Source organism: Pristiophorus japonicus, chromosome 1 (genome assembly GCF_044704955.1).
Source record: "Pristiophorus japonicus isolate sPriJap1 chromosome 1, sPriJap1.hap1, whole genome shotgun sequence".
Classification (NCBI taxonomy): domain Eukaryota; kingdom Metazoa; phylum Chordata; class Chondrichthyes; family Pristiophoridae; genus Pristiophorus; species Pristiophorus japonicus.
In genome coordinates, this window is record NC_091977.1 from 269,017,678 (window position 1) to 269,039,939 (window position 22,262).

At 42.2% G+C, this 22,262-nt stretch overlaps 1 protein-coding gene across 1 annotated transcript in view; it reads right to left on the minus strand.

Annotated features, from left to right (window-relative positions):
• Positions 1-11,705: 11,705 nt before the first annotated feature.
• The window catches only part of LOC139270573 (uncharacterized bromodomain-containing protein 10), a 277,635-nt gene continuing 267,078 nt past the window's right edge, over positions 11,706-22,262 (minus strand). The window contains exon 8 of the mRNA XM_070888451.1: positions 11,706-16,102. Coding sequence (XP_070744552.1) covers positions 12,414-16,102 — 3,689 coding nt within the window. The 3' untranslated portion in view covers positions 11,706-12,413. The remainder of the gene's footprint in view (positions 16,103-22,262) is intronic.

Here is a 22,262-nt window from a genome sequence, read left to right on the forward strand (position 1 = left end):
TTGTGAGTCAGTGTACGACATGTCAATCGATAGGCAAGCAACCACCACCAGTACCATTACAGCCATGGAAATGGCCTCCCAGGCTACATTTTAATTTTGCTGAGTTGGAAGGACAACAATTGTTCATTGTGATTGATAGCCATTCAAAGTGGGTTGAGGTGTTTCCAATGTGGAAAATAACAACAAGTAAAACATTGGACATTTTGCAAAGATTATTTTCTTCATTTGGCCTCCCTGAAGAAATTGTTTTGGATAATGGACCACAATTTCGTTGAGAAGAATTTGCACAATTCACGAGCAAAAATGGTGTGAAACATACAAAGGTACAAATTGTAAAACGTGCCCTCATAAAACAAATGTTAGATCCAAATCAAAGGAAACGATCACAAATTGGTTAATTTTTTGATTACATATCGAAATACTCTTCATACAACTACCGGTAGAACACCAGCAGAGTTGTTTCTCAAACGACAGCCACAAACCAGATTTTCGTTGTTAAAGCCAAATTTGGCACAGTCCGTAGAAGAGACACAATTAAGACAGAAAGAGAATCATGATAGAGGTAGAGCAAAAGAGAGAAGTGTGAAATTAAACCAGAAGGTGAGAAAGAACAACCATCACCATAAATGGTTAAAGTGGTTAGCAGGAAGAGTGGTGAAGATATGTGGTCCTCGCACAAATTTGGTAAAGATGTTTGATAATGGACAGGTTAGGTTTGTTCATACTGATCATATTTTACCTACAGGCATGGAAGGAGTTGAAGGTGGGAATGATTCAATTATTTCTGACTCATCAGATAGTTTTGATACACCAGTAGCAAATCTTAAATCCAATATACTGGAAACAAATGCAGGAGAGAATCAGAATGAAAGTCTGAGTCCGAGTCAGGAAAACAAAGAGCCTGCAGTTAGAGTGAGTTGAAATGAAAATCAAGGAAATTCCGTGGAGGAAAACGTTCCTCAGGATGAGCCTCGAATGAGTTTAGCTTCGACACCATGTTTGGAAAGTACTGTTCGAGAGCGAAGGTATCCTCTTCGAAACAGAAAACAAGTGGTAAAATTAAATTTGTAAATATGGAAAAAAATAAGTTTATATCCTGTGTTATGTATAAACATGAACGTTATATATGATGTTTGTTATAATAACTTCTTCATTAAGGAGGGAGAAGTGTAATGTCTGTAAGCTTGTAATGTTTGTAGCTCCACACTGTGGATGTGGACGTATTGTGTACTGCAAGTGCAGGGTTAATAATAAACAGAACCAGGCAGATTTCTGGAGGCTTCCGAGAGAGCTGCCTGCCATGTTGGAAGTTGTGTGTGCTTGTGCTCTGAATATATCACACTTTCCAAATGCGCTGCTATTACATCTTTAATAATTGATTCCAACATTTTCCCCACTACCGATATCAGGCTAACCGGTCTATAATTCCCTGTTTTCTCTCTACCTCCTTTTTTAAAAAGTGGGGTTACATTAACTACCCTCCAGTCCATAGGAACTGATCCAGAGTCTATCGAATGTTGGAAAATGATCACCAATGCATCCACTATTTCTAGGGCCACTTCATTAAGTACTCTGGTATGCAGACTCAGGTCCTGGGGATTTATCGGCCTTCAATCTTATCAATTTCCCTAACACAATTTCCTGACTATTAAGGATTTCCTTCAGTCCCTCCTTCTCGCTAGACCCTCGGTCCCCTAGTATTTCTGAAAGGTTATTTGTGTCTTCTTTAGTGAAGGCAGAACCAAAGTATTTGTTCAATTGGTCTGCCATTTCTTTGTTCACCATTATAAATTCACCTGATTCTGACTGCAAGGGACCTACGTTTGTCTTCACTAATCTTTTTCTCTTCACATATCTATAGAAGCTTTTGCAGTCAGTTATGTATGTTCACTGCAAGCTTACCCTCATACTCTATTTTCCCCCTCCTAATTAAACCCTTTGTCCTCCTCTGCTGAATTCTAAATTTCTCCCAGTCCTCAGGTTTGCTGCTTTTTCTTATCAATTTATACGCCTCTTCCTTGGATTTAACACTATCCCTAATTTCCCTTGTTAGCCACGATTGAGCCACCTTCCCCGTTTTATTTTTACACCAGACAGGGATGTACAATTGTTGAAGGTCGTCCATGTGATCTTTAAATATCTGCCATTGCCTATCCACTGTCAACCCTTTAAGTATCATTTGCCAGTCTATTCTAGCCAATTCACATCTCATACTATTGAAGTTACCTTTCTTTAAGTTCAGGACCATAGTCTCTGAATTAACTGTGTCGCTCTCCATCTTAATGAAGAATTCTACCAAATTATGGTCACTCTTCCCCAAGGGGCCTCGCACAACAAGATTGCTAATTAATCCTCTCTCGTTACACAACACCCAGTCTAGGATGGCCAGCTCTCTAGTTGGTTCCTCGACATATTGATCCTGAAAACCATTCCTTTTATGCTCCAGGAAATCCTTCTCCATCGTATTGCTACCAGTTTGGTTAGCCCAATCTATATGTAAATTAAAGTCACCCATGATAACTGCTGTACCTTTATTGCATGCATTCCTAATTTCCTGCTTGATGCCACCCCCAACCTCAGTACTACTGTTTGGTGGTCTGTACACAACTCCCATGAGTGTTTTCTGCCCTTTGGTGTTCCGCAGCTCTACCCATACAGATTCCACATCATCCAAGCTAATGTCCTTCCTTATTATTGTTAATCTCCTCTTTAACCAGCAACACTACCCCACCTCCTTTTACTTTCTGCCTATCCTTCCTGAATATTGAATGCCCCTGGATGTTGAGTTCCCAGCCTTGGTCACCCTGGAGCCATGTCTCCGTAATCCCAATTACATCATAACCGTTAACAGCTATCTGCGCAGTTAATTCATCCACCTTATTACGAAAGCTCCTCGCATTGAGGCAGAGAGTCTTCAGGCTTGTTTTTTTTTAACACTCTTTGTCCTTTTAGAATTATGTTGTAATGTGGCCATTTTTGATTTTTGCCCTTGATTTCTCTGCTCTCCACCATTCCTTATCTCCTTTCTACCTTTTGCTTCTGCCCCATTTTACTTCCATCTGTCTCCTGCATAGATTCCCATCTCACTGCCATATTAGTTTAACTCCTCCCCAACAGCACTAGCAAACACTTCCCCTAGGACATTGGTTCCGGTCCTGCTCAGGTGCAGACCGTCCGGTTTGTACTGGTCCCACCTCCCCCAGAACTGGTTCCAATGTCCCAGGAATTTGAATCCCTCCCTCTTGCACCATTCCTCAAGCCACATATTCATCTTAACTATCCTGCTATTTCTACTCTGACTAGCACGTATCGCCTAAGAGATTAGCAAAAATTAATGCGCACGAAATTAGAGGTAACCTTGTAACATGCGTTGAAAATTGGTTGGGATGTCGGAGACAGAAAGTAGGGATAAAGTGTATGCATTCTGATTAGCGGGATGTAACAAGTAGTCTTCCCCAAGAATCCATACTTGGGCATTGGTTTTTCACCATATTTATTAATGACTTGGATGAAGGAATAGAGAGTTGTCTATCGAAGCTTGCAGATGGCACTAAGTTCGGATGGACAATAAGCAAGCAATAACACAAATTTACAAAGAGATATAGACTAAGTGAATGAGTGTGAGGTCATCGACTTTGAATCCAAGAAAGACATATAAATGTATTATCCAAAGAAACGATGTCTAGAGGAGCAATGAGATTTGGGTGTCCGTGTTTACGAGCTGGTGGACAGGCACAAAACGCAATCAAAATAGGAGCTGGAGTACAAAGCTGAGGAAGTGACGCGTCAGTTGTACAGAGCCTTGGTCAGAACCCATCTGGAATACTCCATTCAGTTTTGGGCACTGTACCTCAGGAAAGATATATTGGCCTGGGAGGGATTACAGCACAGATTCACCAGAATTATACTGGGGCTTCAAAAGATAAATTATAACAACAGGTTGCATAAACTTGGCTTGTATTTCCAAAAGTCTAGAAGATTGAGGGGTGATCTAATCGGGGTGTTTAAAATTATAAAAGGATCAAGTAGGGTGGATACAGAGAAACTATTTCCTCTCACGGGAGAATCCAGAACAAGGAGATCGTGGCCCTGAACTTGTGGTCGGAGGCTTACCTCTAGCGTACGCCTCCGACCCGCAAAATATTTTCGAACTTACCTCTTGGCTCAACAATTCAGGTCCTGGGCCTCCATGCATACGCCTGCATAAAAACTCAGGGACGCAGACATATCGGAAGCGACCCTGGGATCATGTGGGCCAGGTCCTCCAATCACAAAGGAGGATTCTATTGCAGTCATGTGTGAACGGAATCCCCAAGAAAGAAAATTACAGAACTCTAATAAAAATAAATGTTCTCATTTTCAAATTTAATTAAAGTTCCTTCAATACAGCAAATACCATAAAAAATTTATTTTTTGAAAAATAATTTTAAACATTTTAATCCAGGCCAAAATTTGCATGAACTAATTTGAAGTGTCTATACATCATTTTTTAATTTTAGCTTTATATTAACCCCTTGCAATAAAGGCCAACATTCCATTTGCCTTCCTTTGCATTCCTAATGTAAGACTACTCATGTTAGTTTTCACTAGTCGGTCAATATTACCTTGTACTCTGATTTACAGAAGCAAAGACAGTGAAAAGACCAAGGCAACATTTTATAGGTTAATACCCAATATTATATCATTAACAAGGTTAACTTTATCATTAAATAGAAGTAGCAAGGGGGATGAAGTATAAAAGTAAGGAAGTCTTGCAACAACTGTACAGGGCATTGGTGAGATCACACCTGGAGTACTGCATACAGTTTTGGTTTCCTTATTTAAGGAGAGTTATACTTGCATTGGAGGCAGTTCAGCGAAGGTTCACGAGGTTGATTCCTGAGATGAAAGGGTTGTCTTATGAAGAAAGGTCGAGTAGGTTAAGCCTATACTCATTGGAGTTTTGAAGAATGAGAGGTGATCTTATTGAAACATAAGATTCTGAGGGGGTTCGACAGGGTGGGTGCAGAGAGAATGTTTCTCCTCGTGGGGAATCTAGAACTAGGGGACATAGTTTCAGAAGAAGGCAGCTCACCCACCATCTTCTCGAGGGCAATTAGTCGTCAAAGAAGTTTGTTTTTAAACTGTTTTGCTGGAAAAAAAGGGGTTTACTAATAGAAGATCTAAAGCTTAAAAACAAAATTAAAACCAGTAAACAGAGAAATAATTTTTTGTGGTGTGGACTTCAATCAGCAGTCAAAAAAACTCAAATCAAATTAGTTTAACAGAATAGAAGATGACCAAATGTAATGTCAACTGTATTTGGGGATAGAAGGAGAAAGAATCCAGCAGTCATACTCATTTAACGGTAGCATAGTGGTAATGTTATGGGACGAATGATCTGGAAAGGAGTTCAAATCCCACCATAGCAGCGGTGGAATTTAAATTCAGTTAATTCAATAAATAAAAGCTAGCATCAATAATGGATTGCAACTATTGAATTGCCATTAAAACCCATCTGGTTCACTAATGCCTTTTAGGGAAGGAAATCTGTTGTCCTTACTGGTCTGGCCTATGTGTGACTCCAGACCCACTGCCCTCTGAAATGGCCTGGCAAGCCACTCAGCTGTAACACACCGCTACTAAAAGTACCGCACGGACTGCAGCGGTTCAAGAAGGTAGCTTACCCACTACCTTCTCGAGGGCAATTAGAGATGGCCTTGATAGCAACGCCCACATCTCATAAATTTAATAAACACCATCTGCAATAGATATACTAAAATATTACAAAGACAAAGAGAACCTACCTCTTCAGGTCAGCTTTGAAACGCTGAAGCACTTGTCATCCTGAACGGTCAAGTCAAGCTAATCATACCAAGTCAAAGCATGTACATAATAAGCCAACGCCTTGTGTACATTAACCAACAGATATGATTAGGAACTGAAACGTTGATCAAATGTTGGGACTAGGATTTCCTGAGAGATTGAATTCAGGAACAATTTTAGACAAAATGGTTACGGTGTTAAAAATCACTCATTTTTGCCAAACAAGGCAGGGTGGGTGTACCAGAAGTGCACATATTAGGGCAAATAAAGTAACCATGTTTATAAGCACAGGAACGTATTGAATTAAAAAGAGTGTGATATCAGTTTGCAAGGTAAGAGAGCCTGAGGAAAAATAAGGCAATTTTGAGCTACCATTTAGAAATGAGGACACACCTGAATATTTCCCGAGCACTGTATCTGCCAGAAGAGAGCAATGATCAGAAAATACAGCAGAACATGGAGAGTCCTTCCAACAGCAGCATTTGCCAAATCACATTATCAATGGAAAAACTTATTCTACATGGCATACATCTCCAACTTACCAGCCTTTTTAAAAGTTGTAGATTGCTGGAAGTCCCACTTTTCTGGGCTAGCATTTCCCTTCCTCATCAATATTCATTTCCCCCCCCCCCCCCCATCACCTGAACACCATAACTCATTGCCAGAGTAGTTTCACAAGAGATTACAAAAAAGACAGAATAAATAAAAATAAATAGCATAGCTTTCCCACAACCTGGAAGACTTTCCCCCCGCTAATATCAAACTGCAAAAAAGTTTAGAGATGCATGACCCAACCTACTTAGTCAAACTCTAAGCCAGCAATTGATGCTGCAAATTTGGAATTGAATCAATAGAGAATGGTCCGGAATTTGCAGCGGGTAATAACAGCAAACAAACAGCCTTCACTGTTATTACCCCTTTGAAACTGACCGCAATTTCAGGATGTACCGCATGTGCCTCCTAACGGGGAAATCCTGAAGTTGCGGTCAGTCATTCACTGCTGTGCACCCACCCCGTAGGCAATAATCAGTGTAATCTATCAAATTGCAACTGCCGAAAACATGGACTTTTCCACGCTGTTAAATATCCCATTAAAAGTTAGACCTTTTTTGATTAGGTGTAACTGGGCTTTGAACAGCGTATTGACTGCTAAACAAATTTTATGGCCCTGAAAAAGTAATTTGAATTTTGTGGAGTGTCAAATTTATTAATTTAAATAAAAATGAAAATTTAAGAAACTTTAAATTAAAAAAGTTTGTTCATCTTTATTTCAGGTTTACCTTTTCCCCATGTGAGAGTCCTGTAACATTGTTTGCTCCCTGTAACATTTAAAAAAAAAAGAAGTTAGAATCAGAGAAACTTACTCACTTCCTAGTTCTCGGTCTGTTAGAATTCGACATTGTGCTGAGACAGCTTGTTGACATCACAGCAGGCGGCTTTTCTTTATTTCTTTTAAAGTAGATTTGAAACAAGACAAGTCTAACTAGAGGGATGGCAGCGCAGCTCAGCCACATGGAGTGCCCATCCTGCGGCATGTGGGAAGTCCTGGACGCTTCGCACAGCCCAGACAACCATGTGTGCAGGAGGTGTCTCCAGCTTCAACTACTCGAGCTCCGCGTTTCGGAGCTTGAGCAGCGGCTGGAGTCAATAAGGTGCATCCGCGAGGCTGAGAACTACGTGGATAGCACGTTTCAGGAGGTGGTCACCCTGCAGCTTAAAGGCGTGCAGGTAGAGGGGAAGTGGGTGGCCACCAGACGTAGTAAGTGTGCTCGACAGGTAGTGCAGGAGTCCCCCCATGAGTCCATCTAGCTTTCAAACCAATATTCAATTCAGAGTATCGTTAAGGACGATGGTGCCTCTGGGGTGCAGCCAGAGCCAATTCCAAGGCACCACGGGTGGCTCAGCTGCACAGGGGGTGGGGGGGGGGGGGAAGGACAAAGAACAAAAAAGCCCTATAGTTAGGGGAACAGACATGCATTTCTGCGGCCGTAGACATGACTCCCTAGTCCTTACCGATACTCAAAATTCAAGGATGTCACAGAGTGGACATCCTGGGGGGCCGGGGGGGGGGGGGGGGGGAGTGTAAACAGGTAGAAGTCGTAGTCCATCTCAGGACCGACATAGGAAAAATGAGGGATGAGGTCCTACAGGAAGAATTTAGGGTGCTAGGAAGAAAATTAAAGGTCAGGACCTCAAAGGTAGTAATCTCCGGGTTACTACTGGTGCTATGCGCTAATGAGTACAAAAATAGGAGAGGATGAACACATGGCTGGAAAATTGGTGCAGGAGGGAGGGCTTTAAATTCTTGAGGCATTGGGACCGCTTCTGGGGGAGATGGGACCTGTACAAATATCCTCGTGGAGAGTTTTGCTAGTGCTGTTGGGGAGAGTTTGAACTAGCTTGGCAGGGGGATGGGAACCTGAGAATGAATTCAAAAGGGAAGGAAGTAAAGCAGAAATTGGATAGCAAGAACCTAGAAAGCGAATCTGTAAGACAGAGGAAACAGGGCTTAGTATGTAGTAAGCAAGGAGGTCTTCCATGCTGAATGGTATATACTTTAATGCAAGGAGTATAGCGAATAAGGCGGATGAGCTAAGAGCACAGGTAGACACTTGGAGTATGACATCATAGCCATTACAGAAACATGGTTGAAAGAGGGGCAGGTTTGGCAGATTAATATTCCTGGCTCCTGGATTTTTAGACAAGATCGAGAGGGGGGTAAAAGGGGAGGGGGGGCGGTGTTGCGGTACTAATTAAAGAAACTATTACAGCGGTGAGGAGGGATGATATGTTAGAGGGATCATCAAATGAGGCCATATGGGTCGAATTGAAAAATAAACGGCCGATCACACTGCTGGGTGTGTATTATAGACCCCCAAACAGTGGGAGGGAGATAGAGGAGCAAAAACGTAGGCAAATTGCTGTGAAGTCCAAAAACCATAGGGTAGTAATAGGGGATTTTAACTATCCAAATATCGATTGGGACAAATTTAGTGTGAGGGGTATAGAGGGTGCGGAATTCTTGAAATGCATTCAAGAGAACTTTTTGAGTCAGCATGTAGCAAGCCCAATATGAGGGGGGTGGGGGGGCAGTCTTGGATTTAGTTTTGGGGAATGAAGCTGGGCAGGTTGAAGGGGTATTAGTGGGGGAGCATTTGGGTGCCAGTGACCATAATTCAGTCAGATTCAAGCTGGTTATGGATAAGGACAATAGGCCTGGAATAAAATTTCCGAATTGGGGAAAAGTTAATTTTGCTAAGTTAAGGAGTGATTTGGCCATAGTGGACTGGAAACAGCTACTTTTGGGTAAATCAGTGTCGGAACAGTGGGAGGCATTCAAGGAGGAGATTCGAAAGGTTCAGGCCAAACATGTGCCCTTAAAGAAAAAGGCTGGGAAAAATAATTCTAGAGCCCCCTGGATGTCTAGGGACTTACAGGGGAGGATTAAGAACAAAAGGGACACTTATGTCACGACTCAACAGTTAAATACTTTAGAATCTTTAGAATATAGAAAGATAAGAGGTAAAATTAAAAAGGATATTAGGAATGCTAAGAGAGAGCACGAGAAATTCTTAGCCAGTAAAATTAAGGAAAATATGTTCTATAACTATATTAAGAGTAAGAGGGTAACTAAAGAAAGGATAGGGCCTATTGGAGACCATGAGGGTAATCTTTGTGAGGAGGCGGAAGATGTTGGTAGGGTTCTTAATGAATACTTTGCATCTGTTTTCACAAAGGAAAGGGGCAATGCAGATACTGCTATCGAGGAGGAGTGTGATACTCAGGATGAAAAAAAGAGGGAGAAAGTATTAAGGGGTTTAGCAGCTTTGAAAGTAGATAAGTCCCCAGACCCGGATGAAATGCATCCCAAGTTGTTGAGCGAAGTAAGAGAGGAAATAGCAGAGGCCTTGACCATCATTTTCCAGTCCTCCTTGGATCTGGGCATGGTGCCGGAGGATTGGAGGACTGCTAATGTAGTATCGTTGTTTAAGAAGGGAAAAAGAGATAAGCCGAGTAATTACAGGCCTGTCAGCCTAACGTCAGTGGTGGGAAAATTATTGGAAAAAATCCTGAGACAGGATAAATCTGCATTTGGATAGGCAAGGATTAATTAGGGACAGTCAGCACAGATTTGTTAAGGGAAGATCGTATTTGACTAACCTGATTGAATTTTTTGAGGAGGTAACCAAGAGGGTCGATGAGGGTAGTGATGTAGTCTATATGGACTTTAGCAAAGCTTTTGATAAGGTCCCACATGGTAGACTGGTCATGAGGGTTAAGGCCCATGGGACAAAGTGGCAAGTTGGATCCAAAATTAGCTTGGAGGTAGGAAGCAAAGGGTAATGATTGATGGATGTTTTTGTGACTGGAAGGATGTTTCCAGTGGGGTTTCACAGGGCTCAGTACTGGGTCCCTTGCTTTTTATGGTATGTATCAACGATTTAGATTTGAATATAGGGAGTATGATTAAGAAGTTTACAGACAACACTAAAATTAGCTGTGTGGTTGATAATGAAGAGGAAAGTCATGGGCTGCAGTCATGAACCAATCTACTGGTCAGGTGGGCAGAGCAGTGGCAAATGGAATTTAATCCAGATAAGTGTGAGGTGATGCACTTTGGGAGGGCTAATAAGGAAAGGGTCTACACATTAAGCAGTAGGCCACTTAATAGTGTAGATGAACAAAGGGAGCTTGGAGTGTTTGTCCACAGATCCCTGAAAGTAGCAGGCCAGATGGATAAGGTGGCAAATGGAATGCTTGCCTTTATTAGCCAAGGCATAGAATATAAGAGCAGGGAGGTCATGCTTAAATTGTATAATACTATGGGGTTAGGCCGCAGCTGGAGTACTGCATGCAATTCTGGTCGCCATATTATAGGAAGGACGTGATCGCACTAGAGAGGGTGCAGAGATTTACTGGGATGCTGCCTGGAATGGAGAATCTTAGTTATGAGGACAGATTGGACAGGCTGGGTTTGTTCTCATTGGAACAGAGGTGGTTGAGAGGAGACCTCATCGAGGTGTACAAAATATTGAGGGGCCTGGACATAGTAAGGGTCTATTTCCATTGGTGGAGGGGCTATTACGAGGGGGCATAGTTTTAAGGTGGTTGGTGGAAGGTTTAGAGGGGATGAGGGGGGGAGGTGGGGGGAGAGCTTCTTTACACAGAGGATTGTGGGGATCTGGAAGAGTGGTGGATGCAGAAACCCTCACCGCTTTTAAGAGATGGTTGGATGGGCACTTAAAGTGCAGTAACCTGCAGGGTTACAGACCTAGAGCTGGTAATTGGGATTAGACTAAATGGTCTTTTGTTGGTTGGCACAGATATAATGGCAAGTACTGCAGGGAATAGAATACGGCCAGGGTGATCTCCTGGGCTAGTTTCGATCGCCTCGATGGGCCGGAGAGGAATTTTCCCAGATTTTTTTCTCCCTAAATTGGCCTGGGTTTTTATCTGGTTTTTGCCTCTCCCAGGAGATCACATGGCTCCAGTTGGGGTGGAGTGTAGATGTTTTTAGTATAAGGGGTGTTGCAGTGGTGTGGGGCGGACTGGTTGGGCTGGGTGCTCTTTGCCTTTCCGTCATTGTTCATGGGTTTGTATGTAACCTTTAGGGCTGCTGACGGCGGGCCGTGCGGCTCTTTGTTGGCCAGCGCAGACATGATGGGCCGAAATAACTTCCTTCTGCGCTGTAAATTTCTATGTTTCTAGTCTATATTTAGTGGATTTCCACTAAACTACGCTGATTTCAACTGCACGTCAGAAAAGCTGAACTCCATCCCCGAGATCGCAACATGCCTTTTGTTTTGCCGCCGACCGCAAATTACGGGCCATAGTTGGGGAGGGAACTTGCATTTGAATAAAAACCATACAAGAAGCACATAAATAACAATTGCACACATTTTTAATCATGCAGATTTGTCTGCATCTTTCTAAACACTGGTCCTTAAAAGCTACTAAACAGCTTAAAAACCTATACATTATATAAACAAGAAACAAATAAATTAGCAAAATTCTTTTGTACATTCACTTTAGTACAACTTTCTGGGTTCAAAAGTATTTACAACTGTACAACAGACTGCAGAAGATTTCTATGTTAAATACTTAAAAAAGGAAGCAATAGCATAAAAAACAAGTCTTATGTTTTTTTTGACTGCACATTTTTTTTTAAATCACATACTTAAAGTAGAACATTGCAGCATACCAAAGATGTAGACATCGATACAGGTCGTACTGCAAGTGTGCAAGAAGCTTTTGAGTGCACAGTGAGCAATCACTAAAATTGCTATGCTTTTGTTAAAATTATAAACCAGGGGAAATTTACAAGTCCATTCAAATTTGCTGTCTTACAATTTTGTTTTTTGTACATTGAAATACACAGATTTCACAGATACAACACAAGGAAAACATCTTTGCAACAGGAATTTAGTAATTGCAGACTAAATAAATATTTGTGCCTCTTCGACATCTCAGTCACCATTATTTTAAACAACTTGGCTGATGTAATAAGCTGTGCCTTGTCCCTAAAACCAATGCATAATCTGAGAATAATTCCGGTTCTATTGATGGCTCTCGCAATCCCCATGGTTTGGATATCTGGCAGTTGTAGTTCAAAGATTGGAAGATGCTGAAATGGTTCTGGTAGGGTCAAGTACTTCAGATGTCTTAAATGCAGGGAAGACTACAGCAGCAGTCGCACTTGAACTCCCCGAAATATGAGTCAGAGTGGATGGTGTGGATGGTGACACCACTTTTGCAACAGGATTAACCACAGTATTAATAGCATTTAGAACAGCTCCCTCTGGGCTGACCAATAACTTACTGAAGGAAGTATCGACTGGAAGGACTGTGGCACTTTGGCTCGTAGGAGCTTGGAATTTACACACTGCAGTCTGAAGCTGAGGTCTTGCTGTAGGGACATTTATCAGTGTTGATCCTGTTGTAAGCTGAGCAGATTTAGAAACAGCAGTTATTGTTTGTGCAGCACTCTGAACACACAGGTTTTGAAGTAATTTCTCAGGTGGAAGAACACAAGGAGACAGAGAGGATTGAGAACGGTGGGATGCAGCAGATACCATCATGGCCTTCTGGCATGCAGATGTAACATCAGTTCCTGCAGGAGGTCCTGGATTGAGATTTACTGCTGGAGAACTACTCTGCTTTGGTGTATTGGAAATCAACAGGACATGGCTACCAGATCCAAGGCCTTGAGGTGGAACAACAAATCGATGATTGTTAATGACTATTTGAGTCCCTGGTGCCAAAGGAGTACTTGTATTGATGACTATTTTCTGCCGTATACAAGATTCGTTTAAAGACCCAGAAACTTTGCTGACAGAAGATGGCACAGTTGCTGCAGGCTGCATTAGGGAAGGAGCTGCAGTAACTGTATTAGTACTTATTGGATGTTTTGTTAAACTGTGTACCGTTGTTTGATGCGCCAAGCTAAGGCCCAAACCAGCAGGAGACAAGACATTACAAACAGCTGGTGCACTCAGACGAGTAACTGCCTGCACAGCTGCAAACCTTGGAACAGTACTTGCATTGGTTGGTGATGCTATTGTGTTTGGACTCTGAAAACGAATGACTGTTTGACAACTGTCTTTTGAAAAATGTGTGTTTTGTGGGGAAAAGGCTGTACTTATTGGTTGAGTGTTTGTTGGCAGCATTTTTGAATTGACTGTTATTGGGTTTGGTAAAGCAGCTGTAATTGGCAAAGGGAGAGAAGGAGTCAGTGACTGATGTGACATCTTTGGCTGTGCAGATGTAAGAAGCATTGAGGAAGCAAGGTGCTCTGCTTTCACTGTTGAAATAGCAACAGGAAGTCTAGTTGGTAACATTCCTTGACTAGATCCAGACATATTGTCATTTCCTTTAAGTAAAGCAGTGGGAAGTGAACCAAATGTTGCAAATGTTGGTGTTGGAAGAGTTGCACCTGTAGCTGTTGTCGCAACTGTATATGCATTTCTAACGCACATTTTTATTCCTGTGGAGTTCCTAAAAGATGTAGAGCTCTGATTTCCCATCACAATGGAAGGAATCACTGAAGTACTGATACAAGTTGTTGTTAAGACTGTATTCTTGGTAGATAATCCCTCTCCCACCTTTGCAGACAAATTCGGCACAAGACTGATTCCTGGGATTTTCTGGATGCTGTTTCTTACAAGATGGGCTGGATTTCCTTTTTTAACTTCTTTTACCTGAAATGGGCCAGGCAATGGATTGGCCTTAATTGGCGTTTCCCCAGTGTATGGTACCAGCACCACCTGACAAGGGTCTGCGTTTTTCACTGCCATCTGTGTTGTGTTCAACGATGGTGCATGCTGCTGATGGGTTGGTTTTGTTAATATTAAGTTGGAGGATGAGGACATTGAAGACACAGGTGGACTCATAAAGACTAACTTTTGAGGTTGGGCATTTGTGGGTGCCATGCTGACTTGACTTGTGCCACAAGGTGCAACAGAGGGACTTGGAACCAATAAAAGTTTTGGCATTGTCGTTCCAGCCAAGAATGTGCTACCTCCTGGCTTATTACATTCTGGCGGTGTTAGAAATAGCTGCTTGCCACTGGCAGCATCAAGTGAGAGTTGCAATGATGGTGCTTGAGTTACTACTACCTTATTTTGGCCTGTATCTCCACTAGATAATCCACTCACAGGGCCTCTTACCATATTCAAGGCATTGTGGGTACAGGTGTGTACAGCTGGACTCTCTGAAACTGTTGACAAGACTGTGGGCAGAGGCACATGAACAGGTACAGCTCCTGCATTATTCACACTTTTACAAGATCCTAATTTTATTGCTTCTCCACCCAATTGGTTTAGGCCTAATGGAACTGATGAAATGGAACTGGAAACGGGAAGCTGACCAAGGTTTGTAAAGGATGTCTGCGCTGGAACAAGAATAGAGGTCAATGGTGACGATGGTTGCGTTTTTGATACCACAAAGTTCTGAACCTCTGGTAAAAAAGTAAATATTGGCCTTGGTGTAATAGCATTAGGTGAGTTTTGGTCTGAGTTGGTTTGCACCTTAACAACACCTGTGTTTCCACCACGTGTCATGACTAAAATTGACTGAGAATCTCGTATGCACACCGTTTTAAGTTCTTGCTTTGCTTCAGTTGATTCCTTTGACTGCTGTGAGTTGAAGCTCTGAGCTGTTCCAGTATTACTTATTGATCTGCTGTGTGTTTTTGTTGTCATTACTGGTTGAATAGCTGCCGACTGACCACTTCGAGTATTTGATGTCGTAACTGAAGGTGTCTTAACTGCAGACATTTCCACCCTTCCTTGTGGTGTTGCACCAATGACTGCTGATGATGTTAAAAAGTTACATGTAGTTGAGGATCTAACTTTTGTTGGCTGACTAAAAGAAGTTGTTACTGTTGCTAAACTCGCAGTGCTCCTACCCTGTATTAAATTAGAAATATGTGACTGAAATTTAACAGGCGACAGAGATTGAAGGTCTACTGAAGGAGAATGCCCCAGATTAGTGGTTTGAGAGCCAACTGAAGCCCGTTTCTCCAGCTCCTTTTGGGCCTTGGGTGGACTTTCTTTTTCAACATATTTACCATCTTGCTGCTGGGCCAGGAAGTTTTTGGGTACAATAAGTACCTGCTGCATGATCCTCTCTCCAGTCTTTGGATCAATAATAGGTTGGACTGCAATCTTAATCTGGCTGCTACTGAGATCAATTGGCACACAAGATCCATCAGGCATTTTGTACACCATCTGCAATGGGCCTTTTGAAGATGCAAGAGATGGTAAACAGGACTTTGCTGGACTTGGATGTGATGTGACTGCAGTTATTTTCTCTTCTGGATTGCTTGCCTCTCTCACAGAGGAGGATGTTTGACTGGTTAAGGTCACTTTGTTCCCATTATGTTTTGCAAGTAAGGCTTGAATAGGTTTGGTCCCTTTCTGTACAACTGATCTTGACACATTGGTTATCTCGCCTTTTGAAGCATCTGACGTGAAAAAATGTTCATCTGGTCTGCTTGAGTTGGTAATTGATTCAACTGGAGGCTGTGCTGTTGCAAGTTTTGATTCAATCTGTTGGTTTCCAGGCTGAGAGCCAAATGAAACATTCACTGTGTTGTGATCTGCAGCAGCTTCATTTGTGCTTAGTTTGGTCTTTTTGTTAGGAGGAGATTCTTTCCAACATTCATCAAGATCACCACATTTATTTTGCCTTTTAAGATTCTTGGAAACTTGTTTCTGTGTTTCTTTACTGGAACATTCTCTTCTTACGGGCTTCGGTCTGCTTGTAGGTATCTCGATGTCTGGTTGCATCATGTCATCTGAAAGGTATCAAAATGCTTAATGATAATCACTAGTGAAATGCAGGCAAGCCTATAATGCCAATAATATAAATAGCTCAGGAGCTGCACAGTACTGTACAACAGATAAATATGTAATTATATTGCTGTATTAACCACTAAGTGTTGTCGAAGAAGTTGGCGATTACAGCCATTGTAAACTAATTATAAAGATGAACGAGTTAAAATCTGATGTCATACTGCCTGATCTTTGGACAATTTTAACTAGTCTTAAATAACAGACACAGTAAGGTTTTCCAGTTAAAAATGTATGGATTTACAAGGCGACATGCGGGGTAGAATTTATAGCCTACAAGTGGACAAGTGTAATAACAGGAAGTTCTTTACAGATGCAGCACATAACTCACTGAGAATGCCTGGGAGATTAGCATTAATTGGCAACGAATTAGATAAGAAAGTTAATAGCTTGGTTAAGATGGAGTGCACATGAACATAGTGAGCGTGCTCATTAACCGACTGCAAGATGAGCATTTGGAATGTTTTAAGTACTATCTTCAAAATGTAATTTCCAGGAAATATTTCACAGGAATCCACATCACATTTCAATTAATGGAACTATTATTCTGTTTAAAATTAATTTGAATATAGTCTTCAAAATATACACAACTTGTATTAATATAGCGCCTTTAATGTAATGAAATGTCCTAAGGAACGTCACAGGAGCATTACGAGTTTAAAAAATTTGACACAGCCGCATAAGTAGAAATTAGGGCAGGTGACCAAAAGCTTGGTCAAAGAGGTAGGTTTTAAGGAGCGCCTTCAAGGAGGAAAGAGGTAGAGTGGCAGAGCAATTTAGGCAGGAAGTTCCAGAGCTTGGGGTCTAGGCAACAGAAGGCACGGCCACCAATGGTTGAGCGATTATAATCAGGGATTCTCAGAAGGTTGGAATTAGAGGAGTACAGACATCTCAGGGGGTTTGAAAGGCTGGAGGAGATTACAGAGATAGAGAGGGGCGAGGTCATGGAGGGATTTGAACTTAAGGATGAGAATTTTGAAATCGAGGCGTTGCTTAACCAGAAGCCAATGTAGATCAGCGAGTACATAAGAAATAGGAGCAGACTCTATGGCCCCTCGAGTCTGCTCCGCCATTTAACACGATCATGGCTGATCCGATCATGGACTCAGGTCCACTTCCCTGCCCGTTCCCCATAACCCCTTATTCCCTTATCGGTTAAAAAACCGTCTATCTCGGTCTTAAATTTATTCAATGACCCAGCTTCCACAGCTCTGTGGCAGCGAATTCCACAGATTTACAACTCACAAGAAATTCCTCCACATCTCAGTTTTAAAGGAGCGGCCCCTTATTCTAAGATTATGCCCTCTAGTTCTAGTCTCCCCCATCAGCGGAAACATCCTCTCTGCATCCACCTTGTCAAGCCCTCTCATAATCTTATACGTTTCAGTAAGATCACCTCTCATTCTTCTGAATTCCAATGAGTAGAGGCCCAACCTCCTCAACCTTTCTTCATAAGTCAAACCCCTCATCTCCGGAATCAACCGAGTGAACCTTCTCTGAACTGCCTCCAAAGCGAGTATATCCTTTCGTAAATATGGAAACCAAAACTGTACGCAGCATTCCAGGTGTGGCCTCACAATACCCTGTATAACTGTAGCAAGACTTCCCTGCTTTTATACTCCATTCCCTTTGCAATAAAGGCCAAGATTCCATTGGCCTTCCTGATCACTTGCTATACCTGCATAATAACCTTTTGTGTTTCATGCGCAAGTACCCCCAGGTCCCGCTGTACTGCAGCACTTTGCAATCTTTCTCCATTTAAATAATAACTTTCTCTTTGATTCTTTCTGCCAAAGTGCATAACCTCACACTTTCCAACATTATACTCCATCTGCCAAATTTTTGTCCACTCACTTAGCCTGTCTATGACCTTTTGCAGATCTTTTGTGTCCCCCTCACACATTGCTTTTCCTCCCATCTTTGTATCGTCAGCAAACTTGGCTACGTTACACTCAGTTCCTTCTTCCGAGTCATTAATATAGATTGTAAACAGTTGGGGCCCCAGCACTGATCCCTGCGGCACCCCACTGGTTACTGTTTGCCAACCTGAGAATGAACCATTTATCCCGGCTCTCTGTTTTCTGTTAGTTAGCCAATCCTCTATCCAAGCTAATATATTACCCCCAACCCCGTGAACTTTTATCTTGTGCAGTAACCTTTTATGTGGCACCTTGTCAAATGCCTTCTGGAAGTCCAAATACACCACATCCACTGGTTCTCCTTTATCCATCCTATTCGTTACATCCTCAAAGAATTCCAGCAAATTTGTCAAACATGACTTCCCTTTCATAAATCCATGTTGACTCTGCCTGACTGAATTATGCTTTTCCAAATGTCCTGCTACTGCTTCTTTAATAATAGACTCCAATATTTTCCCAACCACAAATGTTAGGCTTTTTGTCTGCCTCCTTTTTTAAATAGGGGCATTACATTTGCAGTTTTCCAATCTGCTGGGACCTCCCCAGAATCCAGGGAATTTTGGTAAATTACAACCAATGCATTCACTATTCCTGCCGCTCCTTCTCTTAAGACCCTCCGATGCAAGCCATCAGATTCAGGGGATTTATCTGCCTTTTATCCCATTATCTTAGTGAGTACTATTTCCTCAGTGATTGTGATAAGTTCCTCCACCCCCCCCACCCCCATAGCCCATTGACTATCCACTGTTGGGATATTGCTAGTGTCCTCTACCGTAAAGACTGATACTAAATATTTGTTCAGAGTTTCTGCCATCTCCATGTTCCCCATTACTAATTCCCCTGTTCGTCCTCTAAGGGACCAACATTTACTTTAGCCACTTTTTCCATTTTTATATACCTATAGAAACTCTTACTATCTGTTTTTATATTTCGTGCTAGTTTACTTTCATAGTCGATCTTCCCTTTCTTAATCATTTTTTGAGTCACCCTTTGCTGGCTTTTAAAAGCTTCCCAATCTTCTGTCCTTCCACTAGTTTTGGCCACTTTGTATGCCCTTGTTTTTAATTGGATACCGTCCTTTATTTCTTTAGTTACCACGGATGGCTATCTTTTCTTTTACACTCTTTCCTCCACACACGGGTGGTGGGTGAGTGGGACTTGGTGCGAGTTAGGACACAGGCAACCAAGTTCTGGAACTCCTCTAGTTTACGTCGTCAGGCCAGTCAGGAGTGCGTTCGAATAGTCAAGTCTAGAGGTAACAAAGGCACGAATGAGAGCTTCAACAGCGGATGAGCCGAGGCAGGGGCGGAGACAGACAATTTTATGGAGGTGTTGGGTTTAAACTGTAAACCCAACAGCAGAGAGGCACTTGCACTTCCTTCAGCTATACTGGAACTGAATTGAAAAGGAATCCAGTCTTGTAATTTTTTGCAAAAGCCTTTTTTAATTAATCAAAAGTATCTTTAAGCATTAATCTAAATTTGAACAGATATTCTCCTGTACAAGTTAATGTTTTTATGGGATTGCTAAATTGTAATAAATGCTTAGTAACATTTTTCATGGTAGTTTTCCTTGAGCCAAAAAGAAAAATAAGAATTTGTAAATCTTGATAATGACAGTCATTTTATGTCTAAAACTCACTACTGAATACAGGTCTTAATTATAAATAACATTAAATGGATGATAGATAGTTACTTAAAAGATTCCGTAATGTGCAGTGGAAAGCTCACTTGTGCAGCTTTTCCCACTTGCAATACATACTGTTGACCAGTGAGACCAAAGCGGGATTTCAGTTTGTCTTTTAACTTGTTCTGTTACATTTTGAACTTTTGCCAGTTCTGACAAAGGGTCATCAACCTGAAAAATTAACTGTGTTTCTCTCTCCACAGATGCTGCCTGACCCGCTGAGATTTCCAGTATTTTCTGCTTTTATTATTGTACAAATACTTTATGCAATAGTACAATATGTATATCAGCCAACACGTGTGGAAATGTATTTTTATCTAAGCTGTACCACACTGTAGTTTTGTGCCCTTTTTAATATAAAACAAAATGGAGTCCTGGTCCTTCCAGGAATTTCTGCAACAAGCAGTCGGTTTGCATAAACAGCTAAACCTGGCTTGAAATGGCTGATAGCCACCAGACAGCTAGGAGGCAAGTCCTGCTGAGACAAGTACCCCCTATGGTGCTCTCCTATTGTCTATACGACACCAGTTCCACTCCACCCCACCCCACCCTTTTCAAAGTACTCAAACCACCAGCCATTATCTCTTGTAGAGACCTCATCCATTTGATGCAAAAAGATAACTGACCAGGAAACTGGACAATCCTAACAATGCAATGCAGGTAATAGCTCATTACCACACTCTCATCGAGTGATGGCCGGCTGGCCAACTCATAACCCTGACAAAAGGAAATAATCTGGACACCATGTCAGGACAAGGATGTAGTAATTAACTCTTTATCTGTATTCACTGACTGCGAGACAGAGCCAATGCACAGGGAGAGGACATAACTTGGGTTTTACTGTATAAATATCTCGTGAAATTGTACCATTGTGGAGGTGTTCACTTAGCCATTGACTGAGTGTGACCTTTCCCTTGCTAGCAAGTATATTAAAGAAACTTCCGCCGGAGCTGAAGGTGTCTGAGTCGTTTAGTGGAGGTCGAGATTTCGACACACGAAGGTCACAGTTAGAGGTTAGCTATAACAATATTGGAACCCTGATCCGTGGCTTTGAATTAAACATTGTTGCCCAGTTTCACCAAAGTGAGTCTGATGAGCCAAACTGACTTTTCTCATGTTTTAGTCTACATATACAATATATAAAACTGCCCCTAACTTGATATAAGTTTCAAAAGCTATAAGGATGAATGGCATAGGGATAGAATTGTCCAACTGGAATACTTTTTCCATGTCTGATCATGGGGCTTTGCCTTCAATTTAACCCACATTGTGGTCAGATCTGGGAACGCCTGAAACGGACACTTGGGTGAAATACCAATAACAAGATGGATGAATATCTCTGGTTAGGAATGTGTGTGAGGGTCCCTGGAATGCTGTATGGAACAAAATAGGTAAAAGTTACCCTCATTATTTGACTGATCCTTCACACAACACAAGAGTATAGAGTCTAGCTCGATAGATTCTGGGGTACACTTAATAATCTAGTTATTAAATGCAGGATATCTTTACATTATTTTCTGTAGGGGAATCCTACAGCACAAGGCCGCAGCTGAGCTGGCCTGAGAGTATGTAGGTGCAGTGGGGAGAGGGTTGATTGTGAGGGGGTGGGGTTGGGTTTGATTGCAGCCGGGGAGCAGACAAATCATGGGGGTGGGGTGGGTAGCTTGTTGACCTGGCAAAAACTCTTGTGCTTCTCCTGGCCCACAAGCAGTGCTGTAAATGCTGTAAAAGGTCCTCTCTCATGGATTCAGCCTCTCTCAACTCCTTTCACTGACCGGGCTTCCCCGAAGCTTGGGATAACCTGGCCGACACAAGTTAAAAAGAGAATCACTGTAAGAATGAAGGCATGCAGCCTCATTATAATATTTAAATGACCAACCTGCCGTCTGCGAGTGGATTGGTCGGCTGCCCCTCACCCCGCCTCCACTAAAACCGGAAGTGGACGGGTTCGGTTTCTGTTTGATTTTTGGAATTTTAACCTCTGACCTGACCCCAAACCTCCCGTTTTTCGGAGTTAAGATTCAGGCCCAAGTATTCAGTACAGATATGAAAAGCTCATGGTGTTGCAGCTAGTCAGTGCTCGATGTCATCTCCTACTCCTGCAGCAACAGGCAATGCTCCAGGACCTACACCCCATTTCACTCTGATGTGAAGCTAACCAACCACTGACCGCTGACTCCCTCTCCGACCGCCCCTGCCCCCCACCCCCCCCCCCACAACCCCTGCCACAATCCAAAAACGCTATTATCCTGCAGGGGTGGATAGGTGGGGCTGTGCTGCTTAGAAGATGAATAGTCTTCCAAGAATGCCACTACCCTCATCAGATTGGTAATCTTTTTTCTTCATCCTGCATCCTCCAAACACCACAGGAGCCAACCCAAGTAGTCCAAAGTTAGGAGGGGATACTCCTGGTAGGAGCCATAACACCAGCTGTTATGTGCTGCTGTTAAATCTATACAATGTGCTAGGGCAGCTTTGCATATGCCACCATCTGAAACCT